At 27.9% G+C, this 18,860-nt stretch overlaps 3 protein-coding genes across 3 annotated transcripts; 1 reads left to right on the top strand and 2 right to left on the bottom strand.

The window, feature by feature from the left end:
• Positions 1–1,118: 1,118 nt before the first annotated feature.
• On the bottom strand, positions 1,119–4,321 carry LOC129291272 (uncharacterized). Its single transcript, XM_054928583.1, has 2 exons — positions 4,154–4,321; positions 1,119–1,679 (listed from the first exon to the last, which is right to left on the bottom strand). Exons 1-2 carry the CDS (start codon positions 4,319–4,321, stop codon positions 1,119–1,121), a joined length of 729 nt encoding a protein of 242 aa, XP_054784558.1.
• A 4,318-nt stretch (positions 4,322–8,639) lies between these two features.
• Positions 8,640–12,097, bottom strand: LOC129291192 (uncharacterized). The gene is made up of 2 exons (XM_054928472.1): positions 11,930–12,097; positions 8,640–9,194 (listed from the first exon to the last, which is right to left on the bottom strand). The coding sequence occupies exons 1-2, from the start codon at positions 12,095–12,097 to the stop codon at positions 8,640–8,642; spliced, it is 723 nt and encodes a 240-aa protein (XP_054784447.1).
• A 6,047-nt stretch (positions 12,098–18,144) lies between these two features.
• On the top strand, positions 18,145–18,549 carry LOC129291123 (zinc finger A20 and AN1 domain-containing stress-associated protein 12-like). Its single transcript, XM_054928350.1, has one exon. It carries the CDS (start codon positions 18,145–18,147, stop codon positions 18,547–18,549), a length of 405 nt encoding a protein of 134 aa, XP_054784325.1.
• Positions 18,550–18,860: the final 311 nt, after the last annotated feature.

The raw sequence follows: 18,860 nt of genomic DNA, 5'->3' as shown, positions 1-18,860 counted from the left end.
TTGCAATGTTAAATGTGCTTTCCGAATTATAATTTATTTATGATTTCTGTTTAGATCGACTGATCATATTTATCGTAATTATTTTAGATTGATTTGATATTTATTAGGATATTTCATTTTGTTTTAGATAAACCCTTAGATGGTGACTGAATAAACACAGCACAATTCTTCGTTGTGCGTTTCTAGAATATTCTTTATTTGACTACGCTTATTTTTGTAAAGTTTTTTTTACTAGTATTTCATTTCTTCGAGAATCACCTAGATTTGTTTGTTTAGTGATTCATTTATTTGAGAATCATCCTTATATAGTGATTCATTTCTCTGAGAATCACGAACAGTACTCAAGTTATCATTTAAGTTTTTTGCTTAGTGATTTATTTATCTGAGAATCACTCATTTGAGAAATCATTTCAGGTTTTTGTTTTAGATGATTAAATGATTCATTTATATGAGAATTTATATAGGCTCTCTTTGAATTGCTCTTACTATTGTTACCACCGCCAACCATAGGAGGAACTAGGGTACAAATAGTAGTGGTGGGTCAAATTTATAAAAAATAATAGTATATAAATATATATATTTTTAGCTTTTAATTTTTAATATTTAAAATAAATGATTTTGTTAAAATAACTTTATAATCTAAAAGAATTAATAATACCATACATAATCCTATAATATTTTTAAATAGTAAAAAATAATCAAAATGAAATCATGTATTTATTATATTATTAGACGACTGAGGACTATTGGGAAGGGAAGAGAGAGCTAGCTTCTCTCTACAGTTTATGGCGCTGCTTCATGTTAGAGAAAGCTATATGTGCAGAGGTGACACCTACTACTATGCCTACATTCATATCTCCAACTATATTAAATGCGTGGTTTGAGTAAGAGTAACTAATTAAATTAGATAGACATTGATGATAAAGACTAACGTTCTATATTGATGAAATTTAAGGGACTTAGAAGCAATGGAAAAAAAGTGAGACTAACACCAAAACATATTAAAATTACACAAACCAATAATTATATTTTTTTTTTATTGTAAGTCACATTATCCATGGATTACGAAGGCCATCGAGCTTCATGCAATGCGCAAAACTGAAGATCTGGCTGAAAGGTCATACAAGCTCGGTATCTCCTTCGTCACTTATGGTCTCCACCTTCGCTTTCACGTCATAGCTCCCACCAACAAAGTCCAAGTTGTAAAGCACAGACAAAATAGCAATGTTGCAGAGAAAAACGAGGATGGGTCCAAAGATCCAAAGCAAAAGAGGTAGAGCCGAATAGAAAAGCCTATTTCCCACAGTGTTGAGCAAAGAGCCCTTCTCCAAGAGGTCAGTCAAGTAGTTTGGGGTCACCAAGGACGCCACAACGACGTCGTCTCGTGGAGTGCAAATGAGAGTACTCAATTGGCTGAACATCCTGATGGACAGACAGTGACAGAAGAAGGAGAATATGAAGAAGGTGAGGATGATGACATACTTGAGGGACGACAAGTATTCATTGTGCTCATCGGTTCCATAGACGGCGTCGTTTAGAGGCTTCTTCACGCTGTAGATGCTGCTTATCACCGTCGCGAGACCTGCTGATAGGACGATCGATGTGGTGGCCATAAGAGTGCACCCCATCGTCAGATTCCGAAGGCACAGAACTGCCAAGATGTTCTTCTTTTCTAAATCCTGCAACACACGCCAGCAAAAATTATTTTACTTGTACGTTCCTTTGGATCATGAATGTTATGCTTGGAATGGGGGATAAGTGTGAAGGAAAGTAAATTGGGAAGAAAATCATACGTGGGACTCATGTTTCATTCCAACATATGTTTGGTGAGAAAATTTTATTTCTAAATTTACCCATAAATTTTTTACGTTCCAACCCCTCTACCTCCCCCAATTTCTTATATTTGAGTGTAGTTTAAAATTTTAATATTATTGTAGATTTAATAATTTTAGAAGTCAAATTTAAGATTGGATAAAATAATTTGTAATTATATTTTTATTTTATTAGTAGTATAAAATAGAAATTAAATAAATAATATGTTAAAATATTAAATTTTATTATATATAAGGTTATTATTATTCATATGAAATTAATGATTTTTTCCTCATCCCCTACATAATGAAACAAAATCACATCTCTTAAAAGTTAAAACACATAAATATCTGTTTGTAGAAAAATTATAATATATACGTATACATATATATATATATATGTTATAAAATTTATAATTCCTCTATATCAAATTATAAAACATATTTCAAGGTCATTTGGTATAAAATATTTGACAAAAATAAAATTTTATTAATTATACTTATTCCAATATTTTCTTTCCCTCTTTATTCTATTTACTCTCTTTCTCTCTCCCTATTTAATATCTACCAAATAAGTGCAGTTCAATTCATAATAGCGGGAGAAACACGCCTGATCAATTGAAATTTAAAGGGAAAAGTTACGAATAGATCCCATTCAACAGACTTATTTACGAATAAGTATCACAAGGTTGAGACACTACACTCAAGTCCCTTAAAAAATAATTTGTGGTTGGCATGCAAAGACTATGCTACCCCTATTACTATGGCTTTCATTTGCAATTGTAACTTTAAAATTTGCAAGGGAAACTTTGTAATTCACAAGTGAAATTTTTTATTTAATGCTTGATCTAATATAGAGTCTCCATGAAATTAATTATTACGCCTACTTTTTTATAATTTTTTATTTTTTTCTGTAATTTTTTAGTTAATTAATAATTAAAATTAATATCTGTTAATGGTGGGGGACAAATTGCACTTCTTTAAAATATTAAAAAGGAATATTGCACCAAAATGAATGATCCTAGACTTATAATTTAAAGTAAGAATCAATGCAAACTTTACTTAAATTTAATTGTAAATCTGAGGTTGACTTGTAAATATTAAAAAAATATTTTTAAAAATTTTTACTTGTACATATGAAAGATTTACTTGTAAATCTACTGTGTTTAACATGTAAATATTAAAGGACAAAATATTTTAATAAAAATATTGTTAAAAAATTATTTTTGATTAGTCAATGCTGACAAGTGATCGATCAACATTCGCCAACACCAGCCACCGATCAATGGCTTTCGGCCACCAATCAATGGGTGTCGATCGGTGGTCCGCAAATACCCATCAATTTAGTCAACAGTAGCAGCACACAACAACAAATTTACAAATATTTACCTCAGTCTAAATATAAGCCATGTTTTAAAAGTTGGTTAATTAAAAAAAAGGGAGAATTTCAACTTATGATTAGAGAAGTGACTTAATTACTAACGGATCTCAAAAAAATTTAAAACTTCAGTTCAATCCCAGAGCATTGAAGTGGAAATAATTTTAAAGGTGAAAAAATTAAAATACCTTTCACTTGTTAATTTTGTCTAACATGCAAAATCATTTGTTATTAATTTTTATACTTCACTTATTAATTTACAAATATGATTTACAAATTTTATGAATTGACCCATCAATAATTATACAAAACTTGACATTAATTATTCAATTACAAATAACAATATCATTTATTGAATTATCAACTTTACTGGTTAATTTACAAACATTACGTCGTGTAACTAATAACTAATGTTAATAACTTCACAAGTAAAGTTAATAAATTAACAACTGATATTGTTCTTTGTTTGGCAAACTGATAAAATAATTTACAACTCATATTGATAAATTAACAAATGAAGTAAAAAATTTAATAATTAATGATTCTGCATCTCGGACACTTAATAAGTAAATGATACTTTGATCGTTTTACCTTTAAAATTATTTTAACTTCAGTCCTCCTAGACTAAGCTACTAAAATTTCAGATTTTTTTGCGACCTATTAGTAATTAAGTCACATTCTTGTTCCTTAGTTGAAATTCTCCTTGAAAATATTGTAGCTAATCTTGTCACCTCATAAGTAGAAGAAGAAGAAGAAGAAAATCTGTCCCCCAGAAAATAACCGTAGATCTATCATCAGGCATATATGACATTTTACTCAAACCTTTGATAAGAATGAGGCCCCGGAAAAAAACTTGAATGAGAACTATAATTAAAAAAGATGGCAATAACCAATAACTAATATAAATAATATTATAGGGACTTATAACTGACAAAGTTGTTTTGAAAGAGATAATTATGATTACCTTCAAGAAGGAAGGAACCCAGATGCGTCGGATATGAGAGTTGATTCTAATGGTGGTGCTGAAAGGCTGTGTTCGAACGTTATGCCATAACCAAACATAATAAGAAATTGTTATTACAAACCCCAAAGGCACCAGAATCGCATCCAGGTAATACTTCTCCCATTCCATTCCTTCTTCTTCTTCTTGACTTCTCTTTGCTTTGATCGTCGCTTTAAGGTCAATTTTTTTTTTTTTTTTCCTGGTATCCCTTTATGTTTCCTCAGTTTTCAGACTCAGCACTTGGTATGAATTTATAGTGTAAAATAGTGTGAAAAGAAAAGAAAATTGAAGATACACAATTTTCTGGAGATTCCTTGCATTGGATTTTGATTTTTAGGTAATTTTATTTGGGACACTGTATGACAAACTTACCAAAATTTGGACATTGATATTTATTTATACCGTTGGATCAAAAGATTGGGATGCATTTGATGGAATTTTCTTATTTTTAAATAATACAGAACATGTATAATCGTTTTTTTAGCTGTCAATTATATTAGGACAAATCAAATGAATCGCCATTAGTGTTAACCAAAATTAGAGTCATATCATTCAATGACTCTTATTAAATTTTTTATTTACCAAATCAATAATTCATTTATATCAAATAAAAAATTTATAGTAAGTCATTATTTACAAACAGTAAATACTATTGCCTCTATTTAAAAATATAAAATATTTTTAATCAAATTATATTCCCCAATAATTCAGTTAATTATTTTTAAAATGATATAATCTTTTCATTTCTTTTAATATAGTGTCTCATTTAAATGTAAATAGATGAGTAGTTTATTTTTTAAGGTTTTTTTTAGAAAAAAAAAAACCCATCAATTTCACATTGAAAACCTAAAAATATATTGTATTTTTAAATATCGAACCTAAAACAAGATGTGCTATATTTGTCAACGGAGGGGGTATGTCTCATAATTTTAAATTCTGTATAATGTATAAAATCTAATCCAGCTAGTTTAATTTTTCTTTCTCCGCCACCAACTAGTTTAGTTCAAAACTAGATTTCTTTAATTGACAAATGATGAATAATAGTTTAGGAGAATATGGCTCATTTGACAGGAAAAAAATAAAATTTGGACAAGCATTAAAAAAAATATAAACTACTGGCGGATTGTTTTAAAAGTAAATATCAGTCTATAATTTATAAATTTATAAGATTAGGTGGAAACGTTTTTTCTTTAATTTTCCAAAGTATCCCCACAGCCTATAGTTATGAGACTAATATTTTGAAAAATTTGAATCCTATTTCAGGGTTGTTTTCTCCCAAGCGATGCTCTCCACATACATCTTTAAAAATTGAACTCTGAAATAATATTTCAGGGACCAGACCACTATTATCTGTGTGCCACACCCAATTAGTTGGTGAGAATTTTAATTATGGTACCAACTCTCGCTATTTTTTAATATGCTATTATTAATATTAATATTATTATTTAATTTTTGAATTCTTAGACTGCTTGTATAATTATTAGAAAGTATGAAAAAAGCACAAGACAGCAAAAAAATTTATAAGCAATCCTATGAAAATACAGAATATAGAATATGTGTTCGTGAACCACTATTAAATTCCATAATGATTCATTGAAACTAATCAAATTAAAATCTTGAGCATAGACACATAAAAGATACATATAATTAATCGAAATAATCAAAAGGGTTCTGTATACTTTAATTTGTTATTCCTTTAATTTAATTTATTTCTCACTTAGCCCGGTCCTTGCCAGATAACTAAGATACGGGAGAAAACTTCATATCCAAATCTATGATTCACATTGTAATTGCGACAAACAGACATTTGTAACCTTGACATACTTGAATATTTTGCTATCATCAATTTTTTTTAATATAGAATTTGCGTAAATTGTATTATTTATTACTGCTTTTAAGTAATACGATGTCTATAAAATTAAGGGGGGGTGTAAAATGAATATTAAATGTAAGATTTTTTAAGGGAATGCAAAACTAGAGTGGAGGAAATATCTTCATGATCAACCACAAAAAATAGATGTTATAATTGTTGATAATTGATAAACTTGAGTGAAGAATCTATTTCGTGCTAATATTGTAAATTTGTAGTTGATAAAGCTTGAGTGAAGAATCGGTAATGGAAGAAATATTCTTATTACTCACAAATCCACCCATATTAATAAGTGCGATAATTTCCCCAATTTTTGATCCATTACTCTCTTGTTGGCATTTTTTTGCTAATGTACCATGTACATGGGGCCCATGCGCAATGGAAGATAAGACTGATGATATTTTTTAATACTAATTTACCTTGAACTCTTTTTTCAAAAGTGCTGGATGCTTTGAAGTCTATTAAAATAAAATTTCATAAATATTTTTAAAATATTAAATATTTAAATATTATTATTTATAGATATTCATCCAAAATTTATAAATTATTTTTTAAATATTAACAGCTTAAACTAATTTTTTAAAAATTTATAGATGACTTGTAAATTATGTGTGAAGACTTTTAGATAATAATAATATTTACAAACAAATTACAAAAAATAACCTTATAAAAAAATTAATATTAATTAAGTTCTTTAAATTTTCTATGTCCTTCTCTACAATTTCTTTTTTCAACTAGCAGTCAAATTAATTGATATTTAGAACTGAATTGTCACTTGCTCAACTTTTAAATAAGGATAAAATTTATACTAATTATATGTTTAGAGTAATTTGCACTCATTAGAGTGAATGACACTTAAGAAATCATTTTATTCAAGTAAAGTTTCAACAAATTTTAAAATGCAAAGAAAATCTTTAAGTTCTTAATTAGCATTTTCATATAATGCAATATATGTTCCCAATTTTAAAACTAGAAAAATAAGTTGTAAATTCAACAAGACAACATTAATTTCATTTGTTAATTTGGAGATTCATTTCCTCTATTTTTAATACAAATGTTAACCTCTATAATTTCATATTATTTGAGCATATTCTCCTTGAATTTTAAAATATTTGGCACAATTGTACATATTTTAAATATTTTAGAAAATGTGCATATTATTGTGGAAATTCAAACAATGGTTCTATTTTGGTATTTTCATGCTAATTTATGTTATTATCGTTTAATGTTTGGTTGGAAACATTTATGGTGTTTTGTTAATATTTTTGGAAGGTTTCAAGATAAAGAAATCAAGTACAAAGGTAATTAGTCATGCTAAGGGGAAGAAGCATACAAAGCAAAGCAAAGTCGTGACTTCGCCAACAGCAAAACGAAACATTTTGATTAGTTGAAAAAGTTAGGGCTTGATGAATAAATGATGTTGGCTTGACCCAAAATGCATTAATTTATATTTTGAGCTCCCATTAAGAGCTTTGTGAGCTAGGGTTTTGGAGTTGGAGGAGCTCATGGAGTAAGGGAATAAAAATTTGAAAACATTTTGAGCTTCATTCTCTTGGTTTTCCTGTTTCTTCTCCCTTTCTTCTTTTAAAATTTGATATGGGTTCAAATATTTTGTATATTTCCTCTCTTGTTTTTTTTTTGGAAAAGTAATCCTTAAAGGATTAAAATTTCTTTTTTTTATATTTATTATATTTTTTAGTTGTTTTAATGAACTAAAAGAAATAAAATTCTAACCAACAAAAGATATTTAGGTTGAAATAAAATTAAACCCTATTAATTAAAGATTTTTTTATTTTATCTATATTATTAAAAGTTTATTTTTTAGTTAAATTTATTATTATTTTTATATTTAAAAATACCCGAATAAAATACAGTGTATACACACACAAAAATACTCGAATAAAATATAGTGTACACACACACACACACACACACAAGTGTTTACTTTAATCCTCTCTTAGTTGATTTGTTTGTTTTGTTGATACTTGAGAGGCCTAGTTTAAGTGTAAAATTTGATTAAAATAGTACAAGAATTTGAAGTTTGCAAATATAAGGCCTGTTTGGCAACTTATTTTGTGAATAATTTCTGTTTTTCATAATAAAAGAGCAAAAAAAAATGTCTGACAACATGTTTTCAAAAAGTATTTTTAAAAAATAAAAAAATATTGTTTTAAAAAATAGAAAAATGAAAATATTTTTTAGTTGTTCTGATATTATTATTTTGAAGAATAAGAAAAAATTAAAAAAACATTTATTTTTATTATTTTTTTATTTTCAAAACATGTTTTACAAGAAATCAATTTTGAAAACAATAAAGTAAAAACAGTTTCAAACATACTCATAGTCTCTTTCAATACAGAGTTAGAGATAGATGCACTAATTAAATTGGATAGACAATAATCTTAGACTCTTAGTTTAACAAGTTTTATTCGCTTATTGTATGCAATAATAATGCATGAATATTCATACAATTGAGATCAATATATAAAATTTATTGCAAATCACACTATTAATAGATCGTGAACATCGTGGAGTTTCGTGTAAAGCACAAAACTCGATCGAAATCTAGTTAAAAGGTCATACAAGCTCATGTTTCATTTCGGTGATCATCTCCATTTTTCCTTTGCCGTCATAGCTCTCACCAACAACGTCAAAATGGTATAGCACAGGCAAAACAGCAACATCGCAGAGGAAAACGAGGATAGGTCCGAAGATCCAAAGCAAAAGAGGCAAAGCCGAAAAGAAAAGCCTATTTCCCACAATGTTGAGCGTACTGCCCTTTTCCAAGAGGTCAGTCAAGTAGTTTGGGGTCACAGTGGACGCCACAACGACGTCGTCTCGTGGAGCACATATGAGGATCCCCACTTGGTTGAGGAGCCTGATGGAGAGAGAGTAACAGACGAAGGAGAAGATGAAGATGGTGAGGACGGTGACGTACTTGAGGGACACCACGAATTCGTTGTACTCGGCTCCGTATACGGCGTCGTTTAGAGGCTTCTTGGCGTTGTAAGTGGTGCTTATCACGGCTGCTAGACCTGCAGCTAAAAGGATCGACGTGGTGGCCATCACAGTGCACCCTATTAATTGATTCCTAAGGGACTGAGCTGCCACCACGTTCTTCTTTTCTAAATCCTGCATGAACATTCACAAAATTATTTACCTATGGCTATACTAACATTCTTACTTACATAAATAAATATGCATGTACGCATGTGTTGATTTATTTATTCGATTATTAAGAGAAAAGTTTACTTTTAATTCGTTACTTTTAAAGGATTTCTTTTGGGAAAAATACAACAGTAGGTTTTTCTACTTTGATTACGTTTTATTTTTATTTCTTCTAGTTTTATTGCATTTTATTATTTGCTTTTTTATTTGTTTGGAATGTTAGTTCTTATAGTTTTTAAAATGCACATAAGGACCATGAGTTGGAACTGACAGTTAATTTTGCTGACATGTGTGTAGCTCTGTTGACTTTTTTGTTGGCATGTTATTTAATCTTGCTTCTATCTCTTACATTCTGTTTAATGCACATATGAAATTTTCTTTTTCATTTAGCTTTATTTTTTTCATACTTGGGCAATTTATTTGTCATGTCATCAATATATTTTTATCATGTCAACAAAGAAGTTAATAGAGTCACAACCAATTTAATTACCCCCATCATCAATGCCATCTCATCATAGTCTTTATATTCATTTTTTAAATTATAGAGATTAACATTGCAGATTTAGGAAACTGAAGATATCGAAAACAGCAAAATAAAACTATAGAGGTTAAAAACAAAATGCAATCAAAGCACAAGTACTTAGCTATTATTGCGTTTTCCCATTTCTTTTTCATCTTTATATAGAGACTACTTTCGATATTATATTGAACCAGAGGATCCTGTGACATTAATTAAGCTTTTTTTTTTTTTTTGGTTCTATGACCTACGTACTAGATAATTAATGACTTCAAATATTTCTCTATTATTCGAGATGTTAAGTTCTTTCTTGGATAAAAATAATGTGTTGAAGGTGAAGAAAGATAAATGGTGATACAGATATAATTGCAAGAAGATAGATTTATTTTATTTTATTTTATTTCTTCCCATTTTAAATGTAGGAGCTACTTAACTAATTCATATAGATTAAAGAAATTAGGTAAGCCAGTTATTTATAAAATATGTAAGTAGTTTCTCTAAAAATCCCATTTTAATTATTTACATAAGAAACTATTTTTATATATTGATTATATAAATAGGAGTAATTTAAAAACAAAGATTAATAAACATTCTAAACTCTAAACTATTGTACGAATAGCATCTTGAATTTTAAATTATAAAATTCCACTCAACTTCAAAATTTTGAACAATTGCAACCTCGCCGTTAAGTTGAAAAAAATGGTCATTACTTTTATAGTTGTAGGCCTAGTCACACGTTGATATAGCACTTATCCTGACTTTTGAAAATCACTACCTTTTTTTCCAACTTAACGGTGGGGTTTTCATGTGCTCAGAACTTAAAAGTTAATGAGAGTTTTTACACATTTCAAAAGTTCAGTATTCAGGATACTATTCATGCAATAACTTAGAGTCTAGGATATTTATTAACCCAGAAAATAATAATAAATAAGGGAAACAAAGAAAATTAAGTTTTTGTATTTAAGATCAAAATAAACTTTTCAATTATCTCTAATATTTAAAATTGAAGGGAGTTCCTTTTTTTTTTTTTGTTGGCATGAAGAGACCAGGATAGTTGGAAAAAATTATGCAAAGAAACTATCAAGCAACAACTCTCATAGTCATGATAATCCATTATGGCATGCTTGGATTTATGAGTAATTAGTAATCATTGAAGAAAAAGCTCATAAAATATTTTCAACCAATTGATCAATCCTCTAATTCTTCTGCCTCTCACTCTCACACACACACACACACTCTCTCTCTCACACATTGATTGTGATTTAAAAATTCGGAGAAGAAATCAAAATTTTAATTTATATAATTAATTGAAGTATCATAAACCAGATTATATTATTTATAAATTATAAATAATACAATTCATTTAAAATATTATGCAAAATATATACAGGACAACAGGCTATGTTTTCATTACAAACAAAAAGGAAGGCATTTTTACGTAATTGTGATACTTTCCCTGCCATCTTCTTTTTATTTAGGTTCTCTTTGTTCTCTCCAATTTCCAATCATACTTATTTGGACTTATAATTGACTAATGATTAAAGTGTACTGTTGATCCTCTAATTTCATGCAAAGTTTTAGTTTGGTTAGTTAATTTTGTAAGGTTAATGAGCAATTTGGCCTTTAAATTATAGGTTCAAGAATGTCTAAGATGCTAAACTCATTTTTGGTATAATATTCTTTCTTAAATTTTGAAAATAATACAATATAGTCCCTATCATTAACAAAAGAACTAAGAAAATAACAGAAAATTACCCAAAATTACAAACAAGGACCAAGAAAATTTTCTTGGTCTTTTTCTCTAATTTTTTACGCTCTTTCCTATCATTTTATGATCAACTAATTGTTAAAATTAATTTTTGTTAACAATAGAGGTTACAATGCATCATTTTCAAAAATTAAAAAGGAACATTTAACAAAAAATGAATTTAGGGTCTTAGACATTCTTAAATCTATAATTTAGAAATTAAATTATTATTTAATCCAAAATTAAACTTAATATGTTAGTATTTAAAAAAGTTTTATCAATAGTTTAAACTTATATTTTAAAGGATTGAACGAACCTACAATTTAGAGAAGGGACCAAAAGGAAATATTTTGTAATGTTAAAGAACTAAAGATGTATTTTAGCCTTCACTAGTTATAATTTTAAAATAGATAAAGACATAATAATTATGATTACCTTCAAGATGAAAGGAACCCAGAAGCGTCGGATATGAGAGTTGATTCCGAAGGTGGTTCTCAAAGGCTGTGTTCGAACCTTACGCCATAGCCAAACATAATAACAAATTGTTATTACAAACCCTAAAGGCACCAGAATCGCATCCAGATAATACTTCTTCCATTCCATTCCTCCTCCTTCTTCTTCTGAGTCGATCGTCTTCTTTGCTTCTGTTTGCTTTGATTCTTTAAGATCACTTTCTTTTGGTTTTTTTTTTTTTTGCTCACTTTATGTAATTTCCTCAGTTTTTATTGGACTCAGCACTTGGTATGAATTTATAGTGAAAAAATATTAAAGGTTCACAATTTTTCTAGAAGATTCCTTGTACTGGGTTTAATTTTGATTCTTATTTTGTCATTGTATATCCACCCCCAGTTTTAAGGGCCTTAAAAGACACCACATTTGCCAATCTTTGGGCATTAATATCGATTAATATCGTTGGACCACAAGTTTAATTTGTATATATTTGATGGATGATGGATTTTTTAGATTTTAGAAAATACAGACCAATCAGATGAATTGACATTAGTGTTATATCAATCAATTAATAACTCTTATTAATTTTTTTTATTTACAAAATCAATAATTCATTTATATTTACATATAAAATTCGTAACAAGTCATTTTCTTTTTTTGGGATGACATTGATAACAGGCCATTTATTAAACCAAGCGCGTAAGGTGAGTGAAAATTTTGTGAGCACTGCAACCCCATGAACATGCAGAATATAGAATAGATGTTCATGAACCAATATTAATTAATTATTTCGACAATGATTCATTGAAACTTATCAAATTGAAGTCTTACCAAATGGGTGTGGCATATGGCAGTAGTTTAAGCGGCTTAAACATCATTCCAAAGTTTGATTTTTGAAAATGTGTATGAAAATAATTTCTTAAAAGTTTCTTAAATAGTGTTTAGATTCCTTGAGACACTACAAAAAAAAAAAGCAAATTAGTGACGGAATAAATTTTTGTTGCCAGTCTGTCATTAATTCATCATCATTCCAATAAATGGATTAAATGGAGCAGTGATTGTTGTTTAATGATGGAAACTCTCCCTTATTAATTAGCAACAGAATTGCATTTTTGTCATTAATTCCATCATCGCTATGTACCTAATGAATTAATGATGGTATTTTTACTGACAAATTTTTTATGTCACCAACCCATTTAGTGATAGAATTTACATTGATTAGTGATCGAATTTTTAATTGCTAATGTAGTGTTTTTTTTTTATAGCGACGAATTGGTTTTATGACTACCGACCATAGCATATCTTGAAAAAAAAAAAAGGTTTGAAATCTTGAGTGCATATATATATTTATATAAGATACACATAATATCCAAATAATCAAAAGGGATCCGTGTTCTAGTCTCATCTTTTCATAATGGATACTCTTATTATTTTAAAAAAATTATTTGTGAAAATTTATAATATTTATTTAAACTTTTAAAAATAATCAAAATATAAAAAAGAGTGAATTTCTAATTATTTTGACAAACTATTTCAAGTAGCTTATGAAATATAATATGATATGTTAAATGGAAGAAAATGCCACAAAAATATGGAGATACACACAGATTTGAGAATTTCTTTGATAGATTGGATAGGCCATATCATTTGTAATTTGTTCAATAAAAACATGACATTTAAATAATATTAAATATAAATTATTTTTTACATTAATGATAATAGAGAGAAAAAAGGAAAAAAATTAAATATGCATTTTATTATAAAATTACTTAAAATGTCACATAATATTTTATTTAGATAACTTAGGAGATTTTAATTAGATAGATTACAAATGATGCACCCAGTTTACTTAAGCATTTTTCCATAGATATTATAAAATTTTAAAATAATTAAATAATAAATTATTTTTTAAAACAAATACTTATTTATGAAGATATCATTGAATCCAAAAATTATTAAATAATAACCAATTTTAATTAGAGTTAATATGTAATTTGACCTTGAACGATAAGTGCAGAGGCAATTTAAGTTCTAAACTATTAAAAGATACATTCTAAATCCTAAACAATTAAAGTTAAGATAATTATTTCTTAATTATTAAATTTAAACAAATGTGAGTTGTTTTTTAAAAAATTAGGGCCTAATGTGCGATTTTTATCAAATTTCATTCTCCTTGTCTTTTTTACCCTTATTTGACAAAAATCGCATATTAGACTTCATTTTTTACAAAACTAACGAACATTTATTTAAATTTAACAGTAGAAAAAAAATTGTCCTATTGGCCCAATAGCCATAAAAAATAAAGTTCTTAAAAATTATGGATGAGGTTTTCAAATATTTTAGAATATGACCCATTTATAAAATTAATTGAAGGTAATTTTTTTTATCCATAGAACAAATATATAAAACACGCAATAATAATTTCCACATAAACTGGCCAAGAATATATCTTGTGTAATTGAATGATTTTAACATTCAACAAAATTGTTTAACCTTCAACTAATTGAATCAATTTCCTGCACACATAACCATTTTATTCTCCCTCTTTCACAATTATTTCTTTCCATTATTGCCTCACGAGGATCACTATCAAATAGTTCTCAATAGCACTATCTAATACTTGTAAGAGTGATCATCAAATTCTGGCTTTTGGAAGTTTTCTTCTAATAGTTTTTGGAAGTTGAACAATAAGCTGGGATCTATTATCTATCGTTCACCATCTCCATGTCTCTCGATAATATCTTCACCAAATAGTTGTTCATTTATTCATAATCTATAATTTGTAGTCATTGATTGTGAAACTTTGTTTGAATTATTACTAGAAAACACATGTCTCTCATTGTTCATGATTTTTTATTTTATTAGTTTAGGTATTTAATTCTGTGTGATAAGCTAAGCGCCCAAAATTTTTTGTAGATTTTGTTTAATCCATTTTGAGCAAATACTTGTGTGTTTTTCATGTTACTAATTTGTAATATTACATCATTTATATACGATTGTATATCAATAATAAATAAATTTATATCTGATTGTCTGATTATATTAATATATGATAGTATATAAATGATATACTGTTATATATTATTGATATACCAGTCATATCAATAAAAACTTACCAACGTCATTTTATCTTGCAACTATGAAGATGCTTAATCTCATCATTTATTATTATGAAAATAAAATTCGAACAACTGTTATGTTGATGATTTATACATAAAAGTGCTAGTAAAAGACTTTTGCTTCACACATTCACTAATGATAAGGCTTGTAGCTTGCCTATGATTACCACGCACGACATCAACAATACAAATATAATCCCTAACATATCATCTAATGACCTAAACTCGAGTAGGAAAAATCATTAAGGCCCACACATACCATATCAATGCTACAAGAACACATCTCCCTCCTTAATATTGTCCATTTGCAAAAGCTCATCAGCTCCACTACAATGCTTATTATTGGTAAATGTAGACGAACATGAAGTTAAGGAACTAGCTCTTTCATGACGAGATTTAAACATGTCTTGTATGGACAAAGGTTCATTGCAAATAGGGATAATCGATGGAAAGTTAAAGAGTTTAGAATTTTTTAATGAATTAAAATACCATATCAAATCATTATCATTCTTGACCTCTAAAATATTATATGTTGAAGTCCTAATATTAAAAGAAACCATTAATTTGACCTCTTGACCTGCATTCAACCACAATTTCTCGCAGACAATTTTCATGACATTAAGATATGAAGTTGTATCTTTTACAAGTACTTCAAGGCATGAGCCATTGACATAACAATTGTTCAAATCCTGTTTTCCATTATAAAAAATGATGAGATTAAGCATCCCTATATTTACAAGATAAAATGGTATTTGTAAGTTTTCATTAATGTGGCTTATATATCAATTATACAAAATAGTATACCACTAATATATTATTGTAGATCAACATAATCAAATAATCAAACATAAACTTGTCTATCATTAATATATGGCCGTAAATCATTGACATGGCATCGCATATTAGTAACACAAAAAATACATAATTATCATTTGCTCAAAATATATTAAACACAGTCTACAAAAGATTTTAAACTCTTAACTTATTACAGAGAAAAAAAATACCTAAACTAATAAAATAAAAATGATAAACAATTTAATTCTTCATTCGTCTACTCTGCTCTCTTGTGTTTAGGGTCTTTGGGCATTTGTAAAACCAGAGCATTATAGTTTTAAAAGGGTAGTTTTATCAATTAAATTTCAAATAAATATTAAAAGATCATTATTCAAATTTAAGAAAGATTGTGCTATTATTTTTATTTGATCCTATGATATGGGCTAAATTTGCAAAAATCCTCAACTTTAATTGTTTAGGATTTAAAATATACATTTTAAAAGTTTAGAGTCAAAATCCCATCTGAACTTATAGTTCATGTTCAAATTCCATATTAACTCTTTTCATTATTGTAATTAAATATAAAATATTTTTTTATAAAATCTATACAAAATAAATATATTTCTATAAATTCTCTATAATATATAACAATCACTTTTTTTTTTGGTTAGCCCATGTTACTGATTTCATTCCATGCTCCAAGCCTCCAACAATATGAGGAAAAAAAACAACCTATTATTTATACAGTCTTTATATCACTAAAAAGAAATTTCCCATGAATATAGAATCTCCTGGACCCTCTTCTACCTAAAGTTCTTTTCTTTTCACAAATTCTTTGGTATCAAAGGATCCAAACGAATCATAAGGGAATGTAGACATGTCACATGTCCAACAACATTAGAGACAGTACACTTTAATTTCTTTTTTCTTTTAAAAAATAATCATCTGGTATCAAAGATAAAACGCTAATTAATCAATTATGAATTCTCAAAGTTCTTTCAAATATTATGCAATTTAGTGTAACCTTTGAAAACTCCATTAAGTAGCTAGCTTGCTTCACACCTGAAGCCTCAATTGTTGGGGTCAAAAAATAAACTTCTTAAGTTTCAGCGGTACGAGGACATAAGTAATATTAATATTATATGTGTTTAATATTAAGGCACTGCCTCATAATGATATGCAAAAATATTATATTATCACCTAATATATAATAGTATGATATTCTTTAAAAAAAGAGTCATTATGATTTTTTTTTAATTACTAAAAGAGTATTAGACGATATCAAACCCATGATCTGTCACAAGCAAAGATGATCAACATCATGACAAAGCATAGAACTTATGTATTTAGTCTTATATACTTAATATACTTATATCCAATTAAATCATGAAAAGTGAATCCTAATTGATAAATAATAATATTTTATTATAGAATAAATAATTGATAAAAAAATTCACATGTCTAGACTTAATTAAAAGAAAGCATATTAAATATATAAGGTTAAGTATATAATGTTTTCCTAATTTCAAATAGTATGAAAGAGGCATTATCATCCGTTTAAAATATAAAATTTATTATTGCTAATTTGTTAGAAATATGATATTTTGTCTATTAATAAATCAAAAATAATTTGTAGTGTCTTTGCTAAATTATTTCAAAAGTAAATAAACAAACAAAACAAGCAGTGAAAAATATGACACTTAATTCGACCAAAAAATATGACACTGAAAAAGATGGAAAAAAAAAAAACGGCGACTTGATAAGGGGTTTTTGAGGGGGAAAGAAATGATATACCAAAATTTATAAATTTTAGTGGGGACAATTTCTGACTAAGGATTTGTTAATTAGGGAAGACTAATCTGCCAGTCTCGATAGTTTTATCAGATTTTGAATTAGATCCTTCTAATTTTTTTTCTTTTTATTATTCAAAAAATAGGTGGCCTCCTCTCTCTCCAAATTAAAATAATAACTTTTGGGTAAGATTGATATGGTAATTTGTTGAACCTGATATGGACCAATTTTGAACTTTAATTTAAATTTAAATTATGATTTAAAATATTCAATCATTTTTTCAAAAAATTACTAATTTATAAAAACCTTCATGGATTAATAGTACATAATCTTTTTAGTTAAGATATATTATATTTATCATCATTTGATATCTAATTTTTCACAAGCCAGCCCTATAAATAAACACGTACCCAAGCTTCTAAAAATCCCCAACACTCGCTTCTACCCAACGCCTCTCAAAATCTCTAACGCTTTTAGCTTTCTGATCTCAAGAAATTATCTTCCTGGAATCACATCATGGATGCACCACTCTGTTCTAATGGCTGTGGTTTCTTTGGTTCTCACCAAAATCAAAACATGTGCTCTAAGTGTTTCAAGGATCATATTCTGAAGCTCAATGAACAGATCTATGAATCAATGAGAAATATAATTGTTTCGTCTTCTTCTCCTTCTTCCTCTAATGAGTCTTCGATCGAGTATTTTAAGGCTGTTCTCACTAAATCTGATGAAATCCAAGAGAAAAAGAGATGCAAGAGTTGCAACAAAAAGGTCGGAGTCACAGGATTCACGTGCCGATGTGGAGATTTATTTTGTGGAAAACATAGATATCCAGAGGAGCATTCATGTACAATAGATTATAAGCATATAGGCCGTGAACTCATTAAGAAACAAAACCCGCTTTTTAAAGCTCCTAAGCTTTGAAAATTTTAGATGATTCTCTTTGAGTTCCAGTCAAGCAAAAGCCAATTATTTTAAGCTGTGAGTTTTGATCAATGTTATGGTGCTTTCACCACTAATCATTTGCTTGTAAATGCCTATTATTAAATAAGAATTGCTATCGAACTGTCTCTCTTTGAGTTTCTCTCTTCACTCTATATTCTTTTTTTTTTTTTTATACTCTTTTCTTCTCTTTTTTTCCCTTCCCTCGTCCCCTATCAATTTTTTTTTAATTACGCATTTGTTTAAAAATAACAATATATCACAACAATAGAATAAGACCTATAACAGAATCA

The sequence above is a fragment of the Prosopis cineraria genome, unplaced genomic scaffold (genome assembly GCF_029017545.1).
Source record: "Prosopis cineraria cultivar Desert tree isolate PC_DT_omini unplaced genomic scaffold, ASM2901754v1 PC1, whole genome shotgun sequence".
Lineage (NCBI taxonomy): Eukaryota > Viridiplantae > Streptophyta > Magnoliopsida > Fabales > Fabaceae > Prosopis > Prosopis cineraria.
The sequence above is the reverse complement of the archived record's forward strand: the minus strand, read 5'-3'. Positions and strand labels throughout refer to the sequence as shown.

Excerpts from the sequence above, each read along its gene's own strand:
- LOC129291272 (XM_054928583.1), bottom strand. The coding sequence starts at position 4,321 with ATGGAATGGGAGAAGTATTACCTGGATGCGATTCTGGTGCCTTTGGGG. Across the intron at positions 1,680-4,153 it reads GGGTTCCTTCCTTCTTGAAG|GATTTAGAAAAGAAGAACAT; the intron begins GTAATCATAATT and ends CGTGTGTTGCAG.
- LOC129291192 (XM_054928472.1), bottom strand. The coding sequence starts at position 12,097 with ATGGAATGGAAGAAGTATTATCTGGATGCGATTCTGGTGCCTTTAGGG. Across the intron at positions 9,195-11,929 it reads GGGTTCCTTTCATCTTGAAG|GATTTAGAAAAGAAGAACGT; the intron begins GTAATCATAATT and ends ATGTTCATGCAG.
- LOC129291123 (XM_054928350.1), top strand. The coding sequence starts at position 18,145 with ATGGATGCACCACTCTGTTCTAATGGCTGTGGTTTCTTTGGTTCTCAC.